The following is a 25,863-nucleotide window of genomic DNA, read 5'->3' on the forward strand; positions in this document are numbered from 1 at the left end:
CCTAGTTACAGACCCTGACTTGGAGTTTCCCAGTCTTAAAGGATATCCCTCAGATGTACTTATAGTATATCACATCTCCCTTTTCCTCTCCCAGACTTGAGTTCTTTTGCTTTTCCATCTGAAGACTAGTTATTCTGTTTTCTTCCCTGCCTCCCATTATGGTTCTCTTCCCTTTTTCCTCTAGCACTGGGACATATAGGAATCCAGAATCCATTTGTAGATGGCCTCTGTCTTTTGCTCCTGGAAAAAGTATTCATGAACTTTCAGATAGAGGTGTCATGGAACAAAACGGGGGAGGTGGAGGGAATTGATACACCCGACCTTTCTTTCTGAGAAGTTTTCACTCTTTCTGAGGGAAAGATTGCCCGAATTTGGGGATGACAAAGTAGGGGCCATTATGGTACCATGGCTTTTCTATTTCCATCTATTTTTTCTGGCATCCAAGCAAAGGAAATTTACCTAAAGGCTAAGAGCAGCAATATCCTTCCACTCCAATTCTGAAATCTGCCTTAACCTACATTAAGCTGTTTTCCATCCGGGCCTGCTTCCCATGCAGCTCAGTAATGATTATGCATATCATTACGTATGGGTCATAGTGACTTTGTTGTAAGATTTATTATATTACAATGTCACTTGATTATAGCAGGATATATATATATTCAGAATCCTTAGTTTTATTGCTCACCCTACATTATCATCATCTTATAGCTGCTTCCTGACAACCTGTAATATTTAAAGGGAGCACTGGGTGTTCATGAATATTCCTTTGTTTATGTAAATCTGTTTGGTTTAGTTACACCTACTAAAACTGTCAGTTTCCTTTCTAATCATATTCATACCCTATACTGTCACCCTATATCTGGTTGAACATTAGAGAATGTGAGTTATACTTTTGTACTTACTTATTAGTGAATAAAAATGGTACAAACAAGAGATACAACCATTTGTCCTTGCCCTGTTCTGTAGTATCACAAAACATATGATCACTAGCACATTAATTAAATTTAAATGCATATATGCAACATTCTGTAAATCAAAGTAAAACTTCAACATAGTATGGAGTTTGGGCTGTAATGAAAATTAGTAAGCACAAGATTTCACCAAAATCTTTAGAGAAGAATTATATTTTCAAGGGAATCAATCATTTGAAAAGTGACTAAAATATGTCACCACAGTAGAAAATGTGTGTGGTTTTTCAAAATGGATTTAAAGTTCTTGCATAAAAATAGGCTGGAATTCAAAGGATGCTTTAACTCCTATAAACACTCTCTCATTTCCCCTATTAAAAAATCTCAAATTCTCTCTTTATGTATTCCTTTCACAATAATATGATTGAAGTTTCAGAGTCATTATCAACCAATAAAGAATTTAGAATGAAAATTTTCCCCTTAACAGGGGTTTCAAGGGAACGGGACACAGAACAAGTTATGTTAATGGGGAAAGGATGGAGCAACACAGAAGCAGAGTCCCAGTGGGACTAAAGGGCAGGCCTGGGAGTGACCTATGAATAAGAAAAGAATACAAGACTGTGGACACTAGAGGAAACCCTCAAGTGTCTGTAGGGTCACCGTAATAAGGATGGCTAACTTTGCTATAAATTAGAATTGAACCCAGTGGGTGAAAATATAAGGGGGAATATCTTGTTTTTATAAAAACAACGATTTATTGGAGCTGTTCAGAGATAGAATCTTCTGGCTTAGGAGAAAGTAGGTGAATCAATGCCAAGAGAGGCAAACATCTAATTATCAGGATTTTTTCAGAAGCAGCTCTGAGGCAAATGGTTGAATTTAATAACCACAAGGTCAAGGGCAATTCCATGTGTCAACCCTGGTGCTGGTCTTGGGTACATTTCAAGTTTCTATGTACCTGTGATAGTGATGAGCCCCGAGAGCACAAGAGAGCCATGAAAGAGAGGGAGAGAGAGATCCCTAAAACACTTTGGTGTCATTCAATTTTTAATCCAATACAGTAAGCATTTATTATCTATGATGTGCCAATTAGTACATTAGGCATGTCACAATTCATCTCATGTTGGTTCATTTATGTTTTTTGAGCAGCTACAATGGAGTGTACATTCTATAGGTAACTGAGGATCAAAGAAGAACATGACATTGTAATCTCCTTGAAGGACTGAAAATCTAGATGGCAAAAAGAGCATAAATTTTTTATATTGTATGACATAACTATATTTGACTTTTTCTTTATAAGAGAGATTGACAGACATCATTGCATACAAAGAATATACTGACAAACATTAAATAGAGGAAAGGCCTGGGGATATGTAGCTTAAAGTTATGTATCTGTCACTTGGTAAATTGAAATCTCTATTAGGAGTCCCCATTTCTGCATCTATAAAATGGGGGTACCTAGTGTTGTTGTAAGGAATTTTATGCACATAAAATGCATAGAGTTTATAATAAATTTCTTATTTAAAATAGTTGGAAGAGTAGTATAATCAAAGTATTCATGTTTTATAAGAATATAAAGCAAAACAAATAGCAACTTACAGAAACATAGCTGGCATTAATATAATCTGAGCCTGGAATACTAGCATCAGCTATCAGCTTCACTCTGTTATTATTATCTAGAGGAAAATATAAGACAGAAATGCTAATTCATTGTTTAAATTGCCACTACTTGATTTTACTATAAAAGTAATACAAAGAAACTCATAATGTAACATTGAACATCACAGATGGTAGTAAAATTAAAATAGAAGTTCCCTCTTACCCCATATTTCCACTACCCAGATACAATGACTATTAATATGTTCTTGTATATATTTCTAGAATCTATACAATTTCAAAAAAATTAACCATAAATGGAGTGATAGACATTCTTTTCTGTATTTTTTTCATTTACCTATATCTTTCCATATATTCATAAACAAAAATGTCTAGGTTATTATTTTAAACAGCCATATCACATTTCATTGTTCAAATATAACATACTAAATTAGCTCATGATGATTTCAACTCACCTCATTTTGTTATTGTAAAATGATATGTAAATATAACTAAATTTTTTGTCTATATGTTGTGGCGTATTTGTAGAATACATTACGAGCAGTAAAATTCCCAAATACTGTCATGCATTTCAAATTTTGAAAGATATTGCCAAATTGTTCTCTAAATATATCAATTTATACTCTGAATAAAAGTGTTTGAAAGTGTTTGAACAATTCTGTTTCCTTTTACTTTCTACTACAAGATATTGTTAAACATTTTAGTTTATGATTGTTTTGATAGATACAAATTGATGTCTCATAATGTTTATTCTTATTTCCTTAAATATAAAAGCAACTCAGCTGAGCTTCTTTGCTTGTGTATTGACCATCTTAAATACCGTTTTCATTAATGGTCATTTCATATTTTACTATTTTTCTATTTAAAAAAATATTTTATACAAAGATATATCATGTTACAATTTTAATACACACTACATGTATTGAAATATTCTTCTCATTTTTTGACCCTATCCATCAATGTACCTAGCCTAGCTATCTTGCCATACATAAAATGTCCATTTTTTAATAATCAAAATTCAAAGTATTTTTCCTCATAGCATCATGATGGCTTCTTGTGTTATTTCACACAAATGTGTCTTTCACACCAATATTATTATTTTTACAAATCTTCCATTCATATTTTCTTCTAGAACTTTAATGGTTTTTCTGCTTTTAACTATTTCAATCTTGATCCATTGGGATTTATTATTATTTTTTATGGAAGAAGGTAAAATCTATCTTCTATTGTTTGTTTCTTTGTTGCCATTTGGAGCAACGAAGTTCCAGTTTGTTAATATTTTATCATTTCCCCCTTATTCAAAATACCACTCTTATTATAGACAAGATTGCTCCATGCATTTCTAAGACTATTTCTGGACTATTTATTCACATTTAATTTATCTGCCCATTCTTTCTTTAATACCAAACTTTTAATTATTATTCTTTAGACTATTTTAAGATCTGATAACATTAGATGACCCCAATCATTATTTTTCTTCAAAAAGGAGGTTCAAATTATTTTTTTTGAGGATTTTTACCAAGTTGGTATATGGGTATTTCAATTGGAATGTCCAGTGCTAATTTTAGCAAGGCATGGAAATGATACAAAATATCTATTATATATAATTATTTTGATTTTTTTTTTTTTAAATCTCATTGGGAAGGCACTCAGTAGTGGAGGAAAATGGGTAAATGGTGGGTTTGAATTCCAGAATTCAAATGAATGACCATTCATTTAGAGCCATTCAAATATGAATGGCTTTAGGTGAATTTCTTAACTTCTCTGCTCCTTCACTACCTCACCTATAATACATAGTTATAATATTTATTTTGTAGAATCCTCTTGAAGAAAACATACATGAAAGCTTATGGAACTTCTAAAGCTGAATAAGACTTGATTAAACCTAAGCACATCTTACTTTTTAAACGACTTTGCTGTATTGTTAGTGATTCAAATGACCTGCCTGATATGCTTAGAGATGGGGAATGTTTAAGCAAATTTATGCAAATGATTTATGTCCCAAAGACTTTGAATTTGGTATGACCTAACTATTTTAATGACACTGTGGCTAGTCCTGTAACTTAGGAAGGGAAGCCATCAGTTTTCTGTTCATGCAATGTGCCTGCTTGTAACTATATGAGTCAACCGCAAGCTAAAACTTTTCTTCGTGGTGTTGGAACATTTCTGAAGGTCATAGTGTCCTGTCAAACAGAGATTTGGAAATCTCTTCTGCAAGCCTTTGCTGCTAATTCTAGTATCTTAAAGCCCTGTAAGCTAATATCTTCTAAAATGCACTGTGATATTTGAAATCCTACTTCCTACATTACTCAGGGGAAACAATGCACTTCACTAAGCTGTCTCAAGCTAAAATTCAGTCTATTAAAATGAATTCATTCTCTACGGGAGAAAAAAACATTTCTTCAGCTTAATGGCTTCTCTGTAAGCACAGTGGGAGAATATATTAAGTTTAAACATCTTATTTGCTTGTTCTGTGTGTGTGTGTGTGTGTGTGTGGCCGGGGAGTACTTGCCCACAGAGGTGGCTGAGTTTACAGCTTGTCTTCTCACTCAGGTTAGGGAAGTGGGCTTGTTATATCCAGACTATACACCCCAAGGGCCTGTTATTAAATCTTATTCACCCAAAAAATTAACAGCTTTAAAAATAAGCAATCTACTGATTACTAACAATCATAAGACTTAACAGCGAGAGCTTTCCATGTTCCAGTATTGGGCAAAGTGATTTACGTAATTATTTCATCTAATCCTCCCAATAACCTTATGAAGTGGGCACCACAGAACAGTATGTCCAGTCACTAAGGCAGCGAGTAGGTTCACAGGACTGTAGCCCAGGAAATTTGATCAGAGCCCACACATTCTTAACATTTTTACTACGTAGCTGGCAGTACATATTTAGCTGAATCAATAAATTATTCTCATCACATTCTTGAAAAATAGAGAAATCTACCTAACAAAATTATTTCTTATAGGACCTCCAACTCTCTAAGAGTACAGTTAAGAAAAAGGTTTCTCTACAAATGCATTAAAGGATATTGAATGTAGATGTAATACATTTGAAAATTTACTGTAAGTTTTCTGTACTGAAATCAAGAAGCAGAAAACAATTGGACATTATCCATTTGACTCTAGCAAAGGTGAAAAATGTATTAAATGCCAATTATAATATCCCAAACACTCTTGATTTATAACATAATTCCATCATCAACAATTACTTTTTGTCTTAGCCCCAGATTAGAAGAAATTGGGCAATCAGACTTTTCGGTCTCCTTGTTGTTTTAAGGTTATTTACTTTCATTGACTGCTCTTATTCTCTTCCTATCCTATAAGTAATAAGCTATATGGTCTGACTTTTCTTTCAGCCATGATGTGAATCCAGATAATAATGTACTGGGATCTTAATAATAAATGAGTGATTAAAAAATATCTTGGGTTGCCTGGGTGACTCAGTCAGTTGGGCATCTCATTCTTGATTTTGCCTCAGGTCATGGTTTTGGGGTTGAAAGATTGAGCCCTGTGTCAGGCTCCGTGATCGGGCAGAAGTGTGTGCTCTGCGTGAGATTCTATCCCTACCTCTCCTGCTGCCTCTCCTCCTGTTTGCACTCTCTCTCTCTCTCTCTTAAATTCTTAAAAAAAAAAAATCTTGCTAATATGTCAAATTTTTACGTATTTTAAATTAGATACTCTTTGGTCTTTGGAAATAAGTTAGCTGTATTTGGTTTGCTTATTTTATATATATTGATGTAAGTTACTCCAGCCAAATATATGATTGTAAATAAATATTAAATATTCCATAGAAACTGTCTTTTTAAAAAAAGATTTCTTATTTATTTATTTTTAAGAGAGAGGGAGAGAGAGAACATGGGAGCGCACGAGTCAGGGGAGGAACAGAGGGAGAAGCAGGCTTCCCGCTGAGCAGGGAGCCTGGTACAGGACTTGATTCCAGGACCCTGAGATCATGACTTGAGCTGAAGGCAGACGCTTAACTGACTGAGCCACCCAGGCACACAGTAACTGTCTTTCAATCAGATTACAGTGTTTATTTTCACAGAACAGCACTGAATAAGCATGAACCAGTACCAAAGAAATTTAGGTAGCGACAAATATAAAGACATGAGAATTTCCGTATCTTTTAAATTTATGATGCATCGAAACCAGGTTAACTCTCTGGAAAGGAAAACAAAAGGACCTATTGAGAAACTTTGTGCCACAGAAATTTAGAGATTCTATACTAACATTCCTTACTTCCTACAAAATGTCTGATTTGTCAACTTGCTCCTAAAGTCATTTACTTATGACTTGCTTTGTTCCAGAAGGGATTTGGGGTGATTAAAGCTATTTGCATTTTCATTTTATCCTAATTCTTGGGAATTAGCAGATTCCACTAGATTACTACTTCCTATATCACATTTCCATAAATTTGTTTACTTCATGCCTCAGTTATCCTTGAGTTCTAGAATATCAGAATTCAGTCCACGTCCTCCTATCTACATCCTTTATGATTTTACACTCTGTTATTGTATCCTCCTTCAAATCTATGTCTTTCTAGACAGAAGAGTTAATTCTTCAGTAAGGAATTTTCCCAATATAGTTTTGAAAATGCACAGAACATAGAAAAATGTGTATTTATTCAAAATACTTTCAGATTAGGAATATTTTAAAATTCTAGATTTTGAAACAATAGTAACAATATTTTAGAATATTACAAAAAGTGTATTGAATCAGAATATAGATAGGAGGCATATCTGTTCAAAAAATGTAATATCAAATATATAGCTATTATGAACAGAATTTTTCTTTCACATCATTGCTAATTCTTAAAGTGACAATACAGTTTTTCTTATTGATTGAAAAATGAAGTTTTATTTACTATGGTGAGACACTACCCTGTTTCCTTTGTAAAACCAATCCTGGTAAGCACACATTTGCTTTGATCTCCAAGGAATGTTTCGCAATACAACTTTTATATTCTATAAGAAAGCACTGCCCTGCTTTTAAGGGAAATGAATGCACAAAGTTACGTTTCTCTTTTCACTGGAGAACTAGATCTGTAGGAAGATGTTAGAAAGATTCGTTACTTGGGTTAAATTACAAAGCTAAGAAAATATTAGGTCTACAGTTTCTTGCACCTGCATAAGTGAACCTTGTATGAACAAGCTGAAAATCATGTACGTTATCTTTACTAAAGATTAACAAAGCAAGAGAGATACAATTTGAAAATTACTGCTAATAAATGCATTATTGTAATTTGATTAATATGTAATATAATAGGTTTAAGAAATAAAAAGGCCAAGATGCATTTGGTGCTCATATAAAAAATATTTTGCAGGTGGAAACCAGAGGCAGTAAGGGCACATACATGGTTTTATGTTTGGAAAGCGGTTTTTTGCTCGGTTCCAAGGCAGATCAGCATCAGTTGAAGAAAGATCCTGAAGAAATTTTGGTAGTTCCTGTGGAATGAAGTCATTGCAAAGGTGAGATTTATTTTGGAGGTAAACAAGAAATTCTACTTAGGAAAAAAATATTCTTTATTCTAAACCCTTTTATTTTTAAATTGAAAACACCTCTCATAACTGCAGAAACAAGGTCAAATTAATAGCAATAACTTCCACAACCGTTTACTGAAAATATCCTGAATTGGCCAGTTGGGCTGTTGCTTCCTCTGGGATAATTTCTTTGTACTTTTGGAAGCCCTGAGATGTGGCAACCGTGTTAATAATAGCCTTCTCTATACTTTACTAATGGTTCATCAGGAACACACTGAGTATTATTTAATATTTTAATGTCTACTTAGTAGGGGAAGGGAGTTCAGTGATTTATTTTTTGTTTTTTCTCCTCAGGCAGTGTGATTTCATGCCTATTAATTGGTACAACATTGGTCATTTTAAGAAGATGCCAAAGGTCAATTTCCGTTCTCAGTAGGCATTGTTAAATCGATACTGGAATGAAAAGGTGCGATTAAGAATTATCAGACACAGATGAAGGGTCAAGGAGATCCGTTATTGACATTTTGGTAAAAAATGATATTACCCCTTCATCCTTAAGAAAGTTGGTGCAAGAAAATGCATTCATTATTTTGTTGAGCTGGTGTTTTATATTTACAAAGTTTATAGTTTTCCATTTTAGAAGTAAGTCTCAACTTGCCAAATTCCTTTAAAAAGTATTAAGAATTTGCGTTTTTACAACTTTTTCAACATTTATTAGATAAGTCTCCCTTTCCCCCTTATTTTTCCTCGGAAAGAAAATCTTTGCCTGTGGTTATGTGCAGTGTAAGCATTTGAAATCTGGTGTATTGGCATAAAAGGCTTAGAAAAAAATGTGTTTAAGTAGGGAATCTTAGGGTAGTTTCCCTGTGTCAAGGTGTTGGGAATATATGTCCATGTATCCATAAGACACAAAGGAATAGGGAGGAAACACAGGTGAAATGGAAATCTCCTGAAAGGTGGTACTTTTTTTCTGTAATTATTCCACATAGAAGTTTCCATTTATAGATTTAAATGACTGTGGCCTTGATAATCAATACCCAATTACCAGGTTGAGTGTTTGGATAGTAATGTCACACTTGGCAGCCTTTTTCTTATCAGAGAACACAGGCCTTCCAGCAACCTATGCAGTTCTTTCTTCTATTGTTTTTTCTGTTCAGTGGAATCACAGATGAGTAAGACTGTTCTGCATCTTTTTGCTTTTGCATTCCTTCTCCCTCTCTGGGATATTCTTCCCCCCTCTGTCTACCCATTGGTCTTCTGTTTGTCCAAAAGTGCATCAAACATTACCTTTTTGTGCAGTCTTTTCTGACTGCTATCCAAATAATGTCAGTCCTCACTTCTGTCTGCATATCTCTGTCTAGATACAGTGTATTTATGCATTATTTGTGCAGATCTGCAGTTCTTAACACAGTATGAGCTTCCTTATGGTAAAAGTCATCATCCTAATCTAATAGCTATTAGTGCCTGTATCAGCCACTATTCTTAGTGTTATACACATTTGATCATTTTAGTGCTCACAACTCAGTGAGGAAAATGTTAGTATTTTACAAATGAGGATATTGAGGAACAGAGAGTTTATGTGGTTTGTTCAAAGTCACTTAACTATTAAGTGTTGAATTGATATATATTAATATGCCAAATATTTTTTAGAACATTTTATTTATTGTTTGACAGAGAGAGACACAGCAAGAGAGGGAACACAAGCAAGGGGAGTGGGAGAGGGAGAACAGGGTTCCCGCTGAGCAGGGAGCCCAACTTGGGGCTCGATCCCAGGACCCTGGGATTATGACCTGAGCTGAAGACAGATGCTTAATGACTGAGCCACCCAGGAGCCCCAGTATTTAAGAAAGTTTTTAAAACCATGATCTCCAAAGAGGTTGAACTAGAAATTTTCTCAATGTAATATATGTGAAAATGTTGTTGCTAATAGAACTTTTCATCTACTCAGTCATGCATAATGTAATTATATTCATTCCTATTATAGTGAAATTACACTTTTGCTCTTGAAAAATTACAAGTTCTCGCTGTGTAAACGCTAAGAAAAGTTTTATGGTACCATCGATTTTGTTAAGTCCAGGCCGATATTACTTAAGAAGCATAACCAAAAAGCTGTAGGAAATACTATTAATCTTCTCACATTTTGTTATTATTCCCTGAGAGGCTGAAATAGTATAATCCTGAATTATTCAAGCCAATTGCTTAATTCTTTTTTTCATAGGTTCACACACTAAAAATTTCATGGAAAAAAAAAAAAGAAAATTGTTGGTGACATTTAGAAATCCATTTTACTTATATAATACAAAATAATTATACAAGTTTGGAAAGAGGTATACAAGTTTTAAAATAGCTTATTTATAGATCTGATATATACCTCATGCATTAATATAATTTCAATTTTATAGATATATAAAATGCTAAAAGCAATATAATTAATCTTAACTTTTAGAAAGTGTTGAGGTGGAATTTTCTTAACTTCATTTATTCTCCATAAGGTGGTATATACTTATTTCATAGTAACTAAAAACTAAGCCTCATAAAACAGATATTTTTACTTTTAGATCTAGAAATACTACTTTTGTATTTTCTGGATACATGCTCTGTTCTCAGGTTATAAAATGGAATTATTTAGTCTCTAAATATAAAATCATTATTTAAATATAAAACCACATTTATGGTAAAGCCTAAATCTCACACACCAGCAAAAACCAATGAATACAACCTTCCAGACTCCCGTGTCTATCTGGATGAAAGAGCAGAAACGAGGCCAGGCTGCCATTGCTAGGGAGGTCTGAAGAGGAGAACCCTTTCCTCACACAGTAGGTGAGTAATTCTGTTCAGGTTGCACCAGAGGCCATCCCGTGTAACATTACTATCCAAACAATCAACCTGGTAATTGGGTATTGATTATCAAGGCCAGAGTCCTTCATGGCCTTGCCTGCTTAAAATGGACATGAAATGTGACACATGAAACGACTGGAGGTCTGGCAATGTTGTGACAACTGCTGGTAACATACCGAAAATTCTTCTTGAAACTTTAGGTTGTTATTTGTGCAAAGCTCTTCAACATGTTGCAGGAAGGACTTCTTGCTTACCGGCCTCCAAGCAAAGAGAGGTAGAAAATGGAATCATATTAGATTGGCACCGGCTGTACGATGAACAAGTCAAAGAACAACAGACATTTCAAAACCCATAACCACATAGCCCTTTAAAGTCACTCTGCCATGTTTACAAAATTAACTTTTCCCCTGTAAGTGTGCTTTCTTTGTATTGGTGGCGCCAAATCCTTTCCATTTTAAAGTGACTTTATATGATGATTTCACATTGTAAAGAAAAAAGTTATTCAAGTAAATATAAGAGCATAAAGTTATCATTGAGTCCTAAAGCACATAATACCTCTTTGTCACACAGAAAACATTTTATACATTACAAGGTTTTAGAAGATATAAAATATTGCAGTGACCTCATTCTCATAATGACATGGTTTTTAAACCCTAAGGAGTTTAAATATCCCCGTATTACTTCCCAAGCTAAAATACAGACATGCAGTCTTCACCCCAGAGAGAGAGAAAGCATTTCTCCAGTTACCATGCAATTAGTCATGCTTTTATGATTTATATCCAGCTTGGAGGTTTTTCTAGCAAACATACAAAAAAGGAACCACACATTAAGATTCATTGAATAGTGAATTTAACAATGACATTCAAAAAGAAGAAAAGATATTTAACAAACTTACTTGATGGATTTTCTATAACTAAGTAACCTGCAACAGAGATTGTGTTAAATGCATGATAAGTTGAGGGTATAGCTCTTTCTGAAAGAGTTCTAGATTAACATCAGATAAATAAAATAAGTCCATAGTGTAGGATCTGCTATGCCTTTCCCTGATATGCAATCATTATTCTAAATTCTATTTCCTTTTTCTAACTCATATTATTTGGACTCAAATATGGCCAAATAATAACTTAGCTTCCCTCTCAAATGAAGACACTCTTTTAATATCGTTAGGCATTTGGGGTACTATGCTAAAAACAGATCACTTTTTATTATATTGCATAGTATTTAGAGTCTAAGAGAGTTAATATAGATTTAAAAAAATATTTTCTTTGTCCATAAAGAGTGCTTCACCAGGGAAAGAAGATCTTTGAAAAATGACATCATATTGCCTAATTTTTATTTCACGAGTGAATTGTGATGAGCATTTAGCCATAAAAAAAATCACAATTCTTTCAGTTATTTAGACAAAACTCCTCTGATAGTTTGTTGGTCAGTTATTCATACTCTGAAAAAAATTGAAATAATTTTTAACAGCCAAGTAGGCTATGCAAAACACACAAATTCAGAGATGGTAACATCTTTAATAACACATTTGTCATGCACAATTAGCACTGCAAAACCACAAAAAGCACAAAGTATAATGAAATAAAATCAATAAAATATAAACTTTTCAAAGTTTTATATTTTAAATATTAACAGGGATGATTTCACTACATTCCTTAAGTGAATAATGTTTATAAGAGGATGTGGTTTTTGAAGTAAAGAACAAATAAAAGAAAATAGATTGAAAAAATGTGTCATAATCAATACTATGAAAATGGTACAAAGGAGTATATTCAATGAAGAAAACATGAATCAAAAAGTTCATTTTATTATAATATAAGAATTGGTGAAAAGTGTGGGGGTGCAGGAGCAAGTACTACCAGGAAGAATGATAAAATTCTGGTTAATGTGATAGGTGTCCCCAAAGAGATGGAGGTATCTCTCCTCTTCTCAGGGTATAACCCCATACAACATCCCATTATCAAACATGGCTTCACAGTGATAAAAGAGCAATGTTTGAACAGTCTTGGTAGATGAATTTGTAAGCTTCCTACAATAACCTAGAGTATTCTGAGAAGGCAACAGAGAACTTTTAAACTAAATGGATATGGAAATGGTTGAATAGGCTACTAAATCAGAAGAATCCTCAATTTGGGGTTTGCAACAGGAAGACAGAGTCTGAATTAGAGACCCTAGAAATATTTCTGACATAGCAACAGATAGAATGGGAACTGAGGCAACAGTCAGTCCCTGTTGGAAAAAATTACCCTTCAGCAAAGACCAGCAAGAAAAAAATATGACCATGGGCTAGACCCATACTACCCAAATACACTTAGATGCCTCATGCCCCAGTGCCTTTATGTCATCATGTTCCTTAGAAAGAGAAAAGGCAAGTGAGTTAGGTTGGGCAAAGCCTAACTGACTGAGCTGATAGAAATATGAATGAGATATGAATGAGAAATATGAATGAGATATTTGAATTAGCAAGATCAATTTCCCTGCTACCACACAGAAATGGAAATTCTTGAGTTGCATGGGTATCGCTTTTATAACAACAGGGAGCATTATTCAGTTTGTGATTGGTGAAATTCAAACACACAACATCTGATTTAATGACAGGCTCATGGTCTACCTATTTAAGGACAGCGAGACTGCCATCCTACAGTGGGGAGCATCTCTCTTCCTAGAGAATCCAGGAGTACTTGAGGTGGTGTTGGCAGAATATTTTTACTAGGCTATCTAGAAACTAAATAGGGCTAGCTTCTGGGCAGCCATCAATAAGGCATTTGAAGAATCAGAAGACGTTCATCAAATCCTCAAAAGACATTAAACATGAATAATCATATTAAAATATAAATGCACAAGAAGTAGTTAAAGCACCATGTTATTATTCACATCCTTGCTCTTTTTCTCATTAATGTCTCTTCTCGTTTAGAAATTATAACTAAAAAATATATTTTTCTTTTGTTAATTTCTTTACAGTGAAAAAGAAAGTTGCTTCTTTTTAAACTATTATTTTATTTTGCATTTGAAAGATCTCTCTAAAGATACTAATTTTGAACTGTAACTGGCTAGCTATTGGATCCAGGTGGATATTTGTGAATTCTTTCCTTACTATAAAATATGATCACCTCAAATATCCACTCTAGCAATTAACCAGTTACTTAATCACTTAAGTAAGTAACCAGTTACTTACTTAAGCAAGTTACTTAATCTTTCTGTGCCTCTGTTCCTAATTTGGAAAATAGAGCAAGTATTTGTAAATCAAGCTCATATATGTACAATGCTTAGAAACGCCTTTGGCTTTGGAAGCAATACATAAATATTTGTTAATATCATTAATATTATAAATTGCTATTTCTACTTTATTTTGTAAAACTCAAGCTCCTCTTACCCATCTGTCCTACAATTCACTGATATAAAGGAGGATTTCTTTTTGTTTCCAAAAGAATATTCTATCTTAATTTTACTCAAAACTGGGTAGACTAAAAGATGCTAAATTAAGCAATGAGCTTTCCTGTTTTATTCTTCTTAATCAGGGTCTCAGCATAAAGAATGGTCATAAATATCCAGACTTCAAATCCAAGTCTGGTTTTCTAGTTCTCAATTTAAGATCCTAAATAAATCTCTAATAACATAAAGATGGTAATAATTCAGTTTTCACATTACCATGTGAAAGCATTCTCATCACGCTGGCATTTTTAACATTATTCCTTACAAACTACCTTTTACCTTTTAACATTATTCTTTATAAACTACCTTTCACATACCCTGTTTGTATTCCAGATTTTTTCTACCATTCCTCCCTCTCAGTTTGCACCATTCTAAGGGTTTTCCTACTGATCCTCAATAGCTGATTCAAGTGTTAACTCTTCCATGCACCTCACTCTGTTCTGATACAGAGAAAATGATTTCTTCCTTCCACAAAAAGAAATTTTTATGGGCAAACCACTTTCCCCCTTGTATTATGGCTATATAAGCACATGCATTAAGGATAATGTATTGAGGTTCATATGTGCTTGGAGGCAGGGGTAGGATTAATACTGGCTTACTACAAGACCCTCATAACCTTATTCATAGTAGACAATGAATAAATCATTATTAAATATACAATTGTGGATGCATTCAGACTAAGATACACAGAAAACTAAATGTAAGTACTGTGCTTATTATGACAGTATCTGAACTAAATGAATTTTCCACTAAAATAGTAAGCAACTGAGAATTCTCAGGAGCTTTAGGTAAGTATGATCAATAGATGTATCAATAAACCCTCATGAGTCTAGGGTGCCTGTGTGGCTCAGTCGGTTAAGTGTCCCCCTTTGGCTGAGATCATAATCCCAGGGTCCTTGGATCAAGCCTCACATTGGGCTTCTTGTTCATTGGGGAGCCTGTGTCTCCCTCTCCCAATCTCCCTGCTTGTCCTCTCTCTCTCTCTCTGTTAAATAATAAGGTCTCAAAAAAAAAAAAAAATCCCCAAAACACTACATGAGTCTAAACAAAGCCATATTAGATCCCCTCACATTAGAAAATTTATAGGTGTTAGAAACTTCTTAGGAAATTAGATATATGAACAATAAAATCATCTTGCCTATTCAAGTAATAAAAAGACAGACTGCAAAAAAAGAGTAAGATCTATTTTGGCTTCTTTTTCCTTTGTCTCACTCTCTTTATCCAAACCCAATCACTTTATGTAACCCATTCTTCACATGTGTATTTACATAATGTGAGAAACAAGATTTCTAAAGTTTAATTTTTATGCAATTTTCCAGTCTATGCCGATGTCACCAGTATATGTAAACTGAAATTGAAATATCTATCTGGGTAGCCTAAATTGAGAAGACATTTTGGCAAATATTACCTGTTCCCAATAAAAGATTTTTGTGATTGTGTATAGTATCCATATCACTGTTTTGATACTTACCCTCATATTGTATGGGTGTATTTTTCCTTTAAGAATTAGTTGCATTCTGGGGTGCTTGGGTGGCACAGTTGGTTAAGCATCTGACTCTTGATTTCCGCTCAAGTCATGATCTCAAGAGTTGTGAGTTCAAGGCCCGTGTCAGGCTATGAGATCAGTGGGGCATCTGCCTGAGATAGTCTCTCTCTTTTTCTCCCTTTGCCCTTCCATCTCACACTCTCTCTCTCAAATGGCTAAATGAATCCTTTTTAAAAGGAATTGGCTTCATTCTAAATTTTATTAAGTTTTAAAGTTTTGTTTTTAAATAGGAAAAAATTAACTTGGACAATTTGTACAGGGAATTAGAAAAGAAGGTGGGGCATAATAAAAAAAAAGGCATTGACTTTTACTGATGAGGAAATTAAATTCTTTTAGGGAAAACAGTTTGGTTAGATAAGTATAAAAAAATGCACAGAAATTAATGTGCATGAAAGTCAACAATGTTATTTTAGGAGTGCTATTTTCAAATTAAGTGATCTGTGAAGACACTCAAAGAAACTCAAGTAGAAAACTTTTTATTACTATTTTTAAAAACAAATTGTTACATGAAGAGCATTTTAGCCTGATATTTTATTCACTTACAATGGTGAATGATACTGCCAAATCAAATTCAGTTCATTATTATATAAATCAATTTGGGAATTGTCCAGATTTCAGTAAGATAACCAACCACCTTCCAACAGAAAGGGCTAAACACTTTTTATTACATGAATCTTAGCTGTCTTAAATCTGATTCCCTTTTGTTGAAAAGGGTATTATTTCATGTCTGGGCTCATTTTTTAAAAGTCTATCAAAAACTTAAATTCCACTCAGATTACTCTTGATAGATCCAGAAAGGAACCATTTATTTATGTTGGCAGTGGTGATTGAAGACCATATTGTCACAGAGACTCAGCTTTCCCTCAAGGTCAATTAGTTGAAATCTATAGGGAATTAAAATATAGTCCAAACAGAGAGCCAGGGATGATACCCTATAGATGAGCAGCTTAAATCAGCATTACCAGTGGCATAGGACAAACTGAAAAACTTTGTGTTTTCTTCTTAAGTCAGGTAAAAAGAAAAGAACCTCAAATTTTATTGCATTGATTAAAAATATGTATTTGGCACACTGACATGTACTTCAGATTCAAATAAAAATTTGTTAAGAATCTATCTTTCTGGTAAAACATTAATTAATCCTTCTAAGTTCTATAAAAGATTGAGTATGAATTTTTAATTTCTATATTTCAATCAAGTCATTAATTCCTCCAACATTTACATCTACTTCTATAATGATATCCTATTACTTATCCTCAGCACTTACTATAATGCTTTCAAAGATGTCTTCAGTTTTGTTCTTTCCTATTCTTTTTATTTGTTCTAGGCTTTAGAATGGTATTATTTCAGATCTTTCTTTTTTTTAAAAAAGACTATTTATTTATTTATTTTACAGGGAGAGAGTGAGAGAGTGAGACAGCACAAGCAGGGAGACCTGCAGACAGTGGGAGAAGCAGGATCCCCACTGAACAGGGAGCCTGATGAGGGGCTTGATCCCAGGATCCCTGGATCATGACCTGAGCTGAAGGCAGCCACTTAACTGACTGAGCCACCCAGGTACCCCATTTTCAGATCTTTCTTCATTCTTTTATCAAATCGCCAATGATTTTTCTGGGGTCCTTAATATAAATTTAAAAATTATCCTAACCAATCCTCATCAAGTTAAAAACAGAACTACCAGATGATCTAGCAAATCTACTTCTAGGAATATATTCACAGGAAAGGAAAACACTAACTCAAAAAGACATCTGCATCTCCATGTTTATGGAAAAATTATTTAAAACAGCCAAGAAATGGAAGGAATCTAAGTGTCCATCAGTGGGGGAATGGATAAAGAAGTTGTGGCATTTGTACACAGAGGAATTCCTTTGGCCACAAAAAGAGGAAAACCTACTACCTGCAACAACATGGATGGGCTTGAAGGTACTATGCTAAGTGAAATAAGTCAGACAGAAAAGAACAAATACTTATGATATTACTTATATGTGGAATCTAAAACACAAACAAACAGAAATTCATAGAGAAAGAAATCAACTTTGTGGTTTTAAGACTCAGAGGACGGGGGGGGGGTATTGGAGGAAGGCTGGTAAAAGGTACAAATGTCCAGTATTAAACTAAATAAGTACTAGGGATGTAATGTACAACACAATGGTGGTGGCCAACATGGCTGTATGGTATATTTGAAAGCTGTAAGGAAAAGAGACCCTAAGAGTTTTCATCATAAGGAGAAGATTTTTTCCATTTTTCTTTTCTTTGTTCTTTTCTTCTTATTGTATTTATATGAAAAAAAACTTTGTTAGCTGAATCTACTCTGGTAATTACTTCACAGTATATGTAAATCAAACCATTATGCTATACACCTTAAACTTACACAGTGATGAATGTCAGTTATTCCTCAATAAAACTGTAAAAAAAGTTAGAAAAGATTATCCTGATGGCTGGAACTGAATAGCTGACTCAGACTTCACCTTATAAGGTAAACATACCACCTCAATAAGTAAGTAATATACATTTTTCTTATTCAATTAGAAAACAGTCAATTAGTAAGTGCTATCTAAGTACTTTTTCAGTATATCTTCTCATATCTGGAAAGACAAATAGATTTAAAAGCTTAGCCCTTTGAAGGGCAGCTCTTTGGAGTCAATGCCCTTTCCGTTTTCATCACAGCATTTCCAGGGCCCAGAACAGTGCTTGGCACCTGGCAGATGCCTGCTGATACTTCTTTTACCCAAAAGAGGTAAAATGGACTTTTAGATCGATAAGGAAAAGCAATATTCTTGCTGATGTCAAAGAGCTGAGAAAAGATTCCCAAGGTGGCAAGAGTTGAATTTTCATTATTACTAAGCCTCTCCACATTAGCACATTGGAAAACAAATTCCTGACAGATGTTTTATTTTGTCAGCCACATATTCTCAATTACGGCCAGGGCCACAAGTTTAGCTACCAAGAGGGCAGAAGGAGTGGAAAGGGAAGCTGGAAAAACTGCTCACAGCTATGTGAAGAGAGGGGCGCAGGCTCTCAGTGAGACCACAATGGAGGACACAGATGACACGGTATCATCTAAAAAAAAAGGAGTGCTTGGAGCCTGAACTATTAGCTAGCGAGGCAAGTTAGCCCTAAAGTTCCTCAGTTAGGTGTTAGAAGGTAACCTCAAAAACTAAATTTGGAAGAAGACTACATCTACCTTAACAAATAGGATTTATGTGCAGGTGTGTTCTATAAAGTTTCTGATGAATTCAAACCGTTAAGTTAAGCTCTATCAGAGTAAGAGCTCTGACTAAATAGGACACTACTGACTGATTCTAAGGGAGAAAATGTGGTGCTCGAGGAGAAACATGAGGTAAAAATGGAAGTATTTTTCTGAGGCATTAATGGCACAAGGCAAAAAAAAAAAAAAAAAAAGAAAAAGAAAAAGAAAAAAAGGTAAAAGAATTCTGTTTAACGATGACGAAGAAAGTTACTTGGCAGAGCTGATCAACCAGTCCCCTTGTGAGTCTGGAGTCCTGAGAGGTCAGCTTTGAGGGCTGGTTGGAAATGGATATTTTATGTGTGATGTGATCACTTAAACCTTCAGCTCAGTAGTCTCACTTTGACAGGTGAATCTGATCAAGCAGGTCCTTTGAGGAAAATGTATTTTTATAAAACCATTTTAATTCTGTCAATGGAAACTTGGCAATTAGTTAATAGGAAGTAAAAGAAGGTAACCTATGGTTCCGAAATACTAAATATGATTAGAGTAGAAAGAGTCCTGGCTTCCACTGTTTTAATCATGCTGAGCACTATCTGTGATCAACGAGAGTGTCAGGGATCTTGGCCCCATCCAGCCTTGTGGCTCATGGAGACTGATGCCTCTGTCATAGATGTGGGGTTTTAAAATCAAACGCATTTTTGTTCTTTGCCTCCATTCATATTCTTTGCATGAAGAAACTGATTATCTCTGGGGCATTCAATCTGTTGCTGGGGTCACTGATAATGCTGACATTTTGTTATGCTACCTTCAGAAGCCATAAAGCAATTTTTGTGCTAGCATATAAATGGCATTTCCGAGCATCAGAGGAGTGCCTGAAAGCATGCATAGCTAGCTACCCATTGATTAGTGCAGAAGTGCAGATACTATGAACTGTGTCACTCTGTGTATGCCCCAGAGGTACAGAACGGGAAATTTCGTCATCCTGGTCCTTACAGATTACCACCTGCGGTAATTGAAAATGAGCTTGTGTGAAGTGTGGGCCCAGACTCCATCTGTCAGATGGAGAACTCAGCTTTGTATCATGGTAACAATAAGACAAGATGCATGTGAAGAAGTCGAGGTGGATACTTATTTTACTATCAAAGCTAACACAACGTGAGAACACAGCAAATTCTTAGGACATGCACATTCTGAGTCAATGTGCATTTCGATAAGGTTAACTTTACCATATCAATAGCATGCAAATTATAGAGGACATATTGTAAGTAGAAAGCATAGGGCTTGGGCTTTTTTTTTTTTTTTCCTTTTGGCTTGGAAAAAAATAGCATGTTAAACCACGAAACGCTCAATATAGTGCATTTAAAAATATAGAGCACACCACCTGACAAGATGAAAACAATCACAGCAGAGCTCTGCATCACCACAGTAACTTACTGGATGACAAAAATCTCCTTGCGTCTAAAGAAAAATGAAGAATATCTGGAAGTAGAGATTCATTATGTATTTAGTACACAAACACACTGGATTATCTTTTGCTACTACAAGAACATGAGCATTAAATTTATTAAATCATCCTACTTCAGGACAACTGTCTGGATTTCACATATTTGTCAGACATTTCTTATCTGGATTCATGTATTTTTGCCATTGTTTGCAAAATAGTTTAAGAGAGAAGTAAAAATTCATAGCTAGAGCCTGTCAGAGTTGATGGCGATTAAAATACCAACAATTTTACACAGAATTTCATGTATCACATGTATCACATACATGTGATGTGATATATCACATGTATCACATATCATGCATTCTTACTGAAGGTACAATAAGACTTGTACTACTAAAGATCTTTTGGTTTCTGCAAGTTTGAGCCTATACTAAAATGCCATCACTCCTTTGTCCCATATAACTAAAGAACAAAGAATTCAAAAAAAAGCAGTTCTTCCCTTAGAATCATTTCTTACACAGGAAAAGCTGCTTGAAGAAGGATCCCATGGGGTCATGTCTTTTTAAGAAGGGTTATATTGATCTCACCTAATAACGCTTCCAAGTTACACATACACACCCACACAGAGGGGCAAGCGTATCTTGTTACCTCGGAATCCAACACACCCAGGCTAGCATCATGGCTGTCCTATTTACCTGGTCAGTTACTTAAATTCTCTAAGTATCTTTCGTTTTTCAACTGCAAAATGGGGGAAAAAGTATCTACCACCAAGGATTGAAAGGGTTACCTGGGATCATTACACACAGAATTAACACATAGTAATTGCTCAGAAACAGTAGCAATTATTATGTTAACAAGCCCTCTATGTGAAGGTAGATTGGGGTGATTTTTAATTTTTTAAAGTTTGCAAACAATAATAATAATTCCCAATGTATACTGATTTAGAGTTTATGAGTTTTCTGAAAATGCATACATTTAATAAAAATTCAATATGCAAACTTCTAAAGTTCTTGAAGAAAGATACTCTTAAAAGAACAATTCAATTTCTTCCTTTATTTTGTTGAGGATTTTAATTCCATTCATGATTACTGGATTGGGTCTTGAGTCTAATTAATGCACTAGTACATTCCTAAAATAGGTAAGAGAATTAATATGGAATAATGCACAAAATTTGGGTGGGGAAATTGAGGCTTGGAAGAAGTTGAGTGTCAAGTAATTAGATTAGTAACATGATTAATGTTATTCTACTGTGTTTCATTTTGTTTTTTTTCCGATTTAATCACCATGGCCAGGAAGGGGTGTGGGGGAGCAGAGAGGAAGAGGGAGACCAAGAACCTACTATAACTTAATTAAGCCTGGTAAGGAAACAGTGAAAAATAAACATTTTTAGCAAATAGAATATTAACTTGTGAACCTTCTGTTAGGTTATTTAATTTTAAGTGTTATAACTCTCTTGGGAAGGTAGTTTGTGTTGCAGTTAAATTAGTTAAAGCAACCCACAGGGCCAGCTGGTCTCAGCAATCCTGAAAAGACAGGTCTGTTACACCTGAGTGCATGCTGATCTTGCCAATATTTCCTCTGAGAAACCTTTCTCACTTCCTTGGGCTAGGGGGCTGTTTTTGTTTGTTTATCAAATAACAAACCCCAAGGGTCATTTTCTAATCAGGTGAATGTGGAAGAGATGAGCTCAACCCTTCCTAAGAAATATATTGTGCATTGTCTAAACTTAAATATAAAATGTGCATAAGGAAATGATATAATTATCATTCCAAATAGAAATTGAAAACATTATTTTGGCCTATCCTGAATGTTCTCATGGAGTTCCAGAGTACTAAATTGTTTTTGTTTTTTGTTTTTTTTCCAGAGTACTGAATCTTCATTTGAGTTTTGTTCTTCAGGAAGAAAAAGTACAATGTGACAGAATTCTTTTTCAGATCCTTTGTGAAACAGGTAATTTATAATTAATGAGAGTTGACACAAAATTTACAGGATGAATCTTAATGTAAATAAATACATAGGCACGTGTCATAAAATGAATACTTTCTTAACTATAAAATTCCAAGTCCTTGACAGGATTTAGTACAAGCATCATAATGACTTTTGTCAACTAGATAACTCCCTAAAATTATTATTTTAAGTATTGATTAGATATTCTTCTTTTATCATTTCTCTTATGGACATGTCAAGATATAGGACAACTGAAGAAAACTGCTAGTCCATTAGCATGAAGAAAGTGGGCAGGTTAGAAGGAAAAGAACATACGTAAGCCTCAGGTAGAAAGAGCATATGTTAGTGGGATATTTTTTTGTGCTGTATCTCAGTTTTATTTTATTTTATTTTAATTATGTTATGTTAATAACCATAAAATACATCATTAGTTTTCGATGCAGTGTTCCAAGATTCATTGGGATAGATTTAAAGGAAATTACCCAAGTTCTTTCCTGCAAATAACAAAGACTTATGACATAAGTTATTCAACAATTTAGAAACTAAGTCAAACTCCCTGATTCTTTTTTTTTTTTTTTAACTCCCTGATTCTTTACTCTCAGAACCTACTATCAGTCTCTGTGGTCTATTCTCATGACCTATATGACTTCTAATAGATTTAGATCTTCCAGCGCCTCAAGACATGTGAAGGGCTTTAAACTTCACTGAAAGACGGCTCCTCATGTATGTGCACATGACTAATTATGGATCCGTTAGTTACCATTTCTTCTAGGCTTATTGTCTACTGTATTACTGACCTTGTGAACATGAAAAACCTTCCAAAAATAGTAAATCTGGAGACAGATCTCTGTAATGAAGCTAGTACTCAAACTACTTGATAGTTACTTTAATAAATTTCTATAATAATCAGGCAAAGCATAGTCTTATGAGGCACCAGGATTACAAATAAGGATATTTCACAGTCATGAATGCTGGAATCATAACAAAAATGAGAAAGTAAAAAGCATAGAAACTAAAATTTCCAACTTTACAATTTTGGGGGTAATATATACTAATGATCTATGTGCAAAAATAAATAAATATTATTTGAAATATACTTGAAAGACACTTCTACATCATTTTACAAATAAATCCATATATACATAAATAAACATGGAAGTAAGAAAATAAATAATTAGGAGTTGAGAAAATAAATAATTAGGAGAAATAAGGCAGCCCCTGATTTATAAAAAACCAATAATAAACAATCCATGCAATCCTTATCCACCGTTTCCATTAGCTGCCATGACAGTCATTGTTAAAAAAAAAAAAAAAATCTTCCAGTTTTTAGACAATGGCCGTGTTCAGAAGTATAGGAAAGGGCAAACTGTGAAAACACACAGAGCTTAAGGAATCTAAACTCACCACAGCCTGACTAGAATGATAACCTCCTTTATAACGAGCACTTTAATACTGAATAACTTTTTTCACATTATTAAGTCTTTTCTCTCTCCTAAAGATCTACTTACTGAGGACTTTGGGGGGATCAATAAAGCTTCTTTTAAAAAATTGCCGTAAAAGTGTTTGGACACTTAGAAGTTTCCATTTTAGTATGAACAGACCCAAATAAATTGTTCAAACAACTAAAAATAATTGTACTGAGAGATCTCATGTGTTATCCCTTGTACTTTTGGGTGTTAGAAGATGCTGAGACTCCAGGCCTGTGGTGGTGGCTCAAACACTGAGAAAGGGAGCTAGGAGGATGCTACAGAAGTTCAGTTGGCCCACAGGGGGACAGGAGAAGAGATTTCCTTTTAATCTGCAGGATGACCCTTTTAATTTAATGATAACACTGAATAACTTTCATTTTGTAGTATTTGGAAGGCCCCTGCTTACCGGATGACACTTCCTCTGTAACACATATTAGATATTTTTAGACACGCTGGAAATATTTTTTTTCAAAATCAATCTCTTAGGTAAAGAACAGCTTTGCTAAATGACAACTATAAACAATTCCTTTTTAAGTTCAAGAACTTTCACAGCCTATTTCCAGAGTTAATGATTTTTTAAAGCCTGGCAGAGTTGTTCATGTACATTGTAAAAACTGTCATGTGCTTATAATCATCACAAAATACTGGATCTTATAAGAGTCTAAATTTGTTATGATGGCCTGATGACAGTTTTTATTAAGGATTTGATGAATTATTGTAATAGACAAGTTTTTCAAATGTGCCAACATTTTGAATGATTTATAATGATCTCAAAAGGACTTAAAATATTTACTCTTTAAAATTAAACTTTACTATTTCTAGTACATACTCATGACACACTTTTCTTTCCAAAGGTAATTTTTACTCTGTATTTCATTTTTAAATATTAAACAATTTAAAAAATAAAGTGTTAATACACAAGTTAGATTTTTAATGTAATTTCATACTAAAATAAAGAGCTATCAGGCTTTTATAAAAATGATAAAAACAATATCAAATCATTACAAATTTAATTCAACTTGTAATTAAAAATATGGACATTTCCAGAAAATCCAATATGAAAGAAATCGATCACATGAAGTGAATTATTAAACATAATTTTAAAGGCTTAATGTGTAAAAATATTTGTCTCAGGAAAAAAAAAGCCTTGCTTGAACATTATAGTCCGAGGTTCATATTGAACCCAAAGCATGAGGAAGATTAAGTGATTCTCCGAACACCAGTGAGAAGTGTGCAGAAGATGGAGGTCACCCTTTGAAAGAAGATCTCTATGACCTGTGTAAATAGGAGCCCCACAAACACTTCCAACAAGCATAGGTCAGAATAGGGTCATGGCTCCAGGCCCTCTGAACCACTGTTCGCCAAGAAGAGTGTGCTCACCGCGTTAATCTCTCGTCCTTCAGTTCCAGGTCTGCCACAGTGATGAGCTGATCCAGCTTGAATTTGGTGTCAATAATTTCTGCGTCTTGAGGAGAGTATGTGCCACCTTCTTTCTGCTTCTGTCGAATTCTAAAATAAGAGTGGTAAAGTCCGAAAAGGAAATACCATAGAAAGCATGTGAAATTAAGTTTCATTTTCTTTTTAAGTAAAGATATCCATCCAGTATTTTCCTTGTTGGTCGTGTCTCTGAATATGGTGCAGATTTTTAGCTACTCAACTTCTTTCTCCTGTTTTAATTTCATAAAACCCAATTCTACTATATTCCTTTAACAGGTTGCTTTGTTGTAGTTTCAAATTTTAATGAGAATCCATTGATCAGGGCTTGGGCCACTGGCAAATTTTAAACTACAGTGCAAATGAAACTGATGCTGTGAGCTTGTTTTTCCTCCCTCTAGCTGTCTCTAGATTTGTCATAAAGAGAAAGTAAGCCGAAGTGGAACCCGCTCATTGCTATCAGCACCAGTGCTAAAAGACAATGGCATGTCTACAGTCATGAAAATGTATAGAAATGAGTTTTGAATTGTCCCATTGGCTTTTTATAAAGATATTGTGC

General features: G+C 34.2%; 1 protein-coding gene across 2 annotated transcripts in view; it reads right to left on the bottom strand.

Annotated features, from left to right (window-relative positions):
* Window positions 1–25,863, bottom strand: part of PTPRQ (protein tyrosine phosphatase receptor type Q) — a 197,368-nt gene that overhangs the window by 14,762 nt on the left and 156,743 nt on the right. For both annotated transcript variants that reach the window (XM_032854693.1, XM_032854692.1), the window contains 5 exons: window positions 25,251–25,379; window positions 11,741–11,767; window positions 11,022–11,103; window positions 7,881–7,971; window positions 2,508–2,584 (listed from right to left, as the gene is read on the bottom strand). In XM_032854693.1, the coding sequence (XP_032710584.1) occupies window positions 2,508–2,584; window positions 7,881–7,971; window positions 11,022–11,103; window positions 11,741–11,767; window positions 25,251–25,379 (406 nt within the window). The remainder of the gene's footprint in view (window positions 1–2,507; window positions 2,585–7,880; window positions 7,972–11,021; window positions 11,104–11,740; window positions 11,768–25,250; window positions 25,380–25,863) is intronic.

Source organism: Lontra canadensis, unplaced genomic scaffold (assembly GCF_010015895.1).
Source record: "Lontra canadensis isolate GAN:19392208 unplaced genomic scaffold, GSC_riverotter_1.0 scaffold9, whole genome shotgun sequence".
NCBI lineage: Eukaryota > Metazoa > Chordata > Mammalia > Carnivora > Mustelidae > Lontra > Lontra canadensis.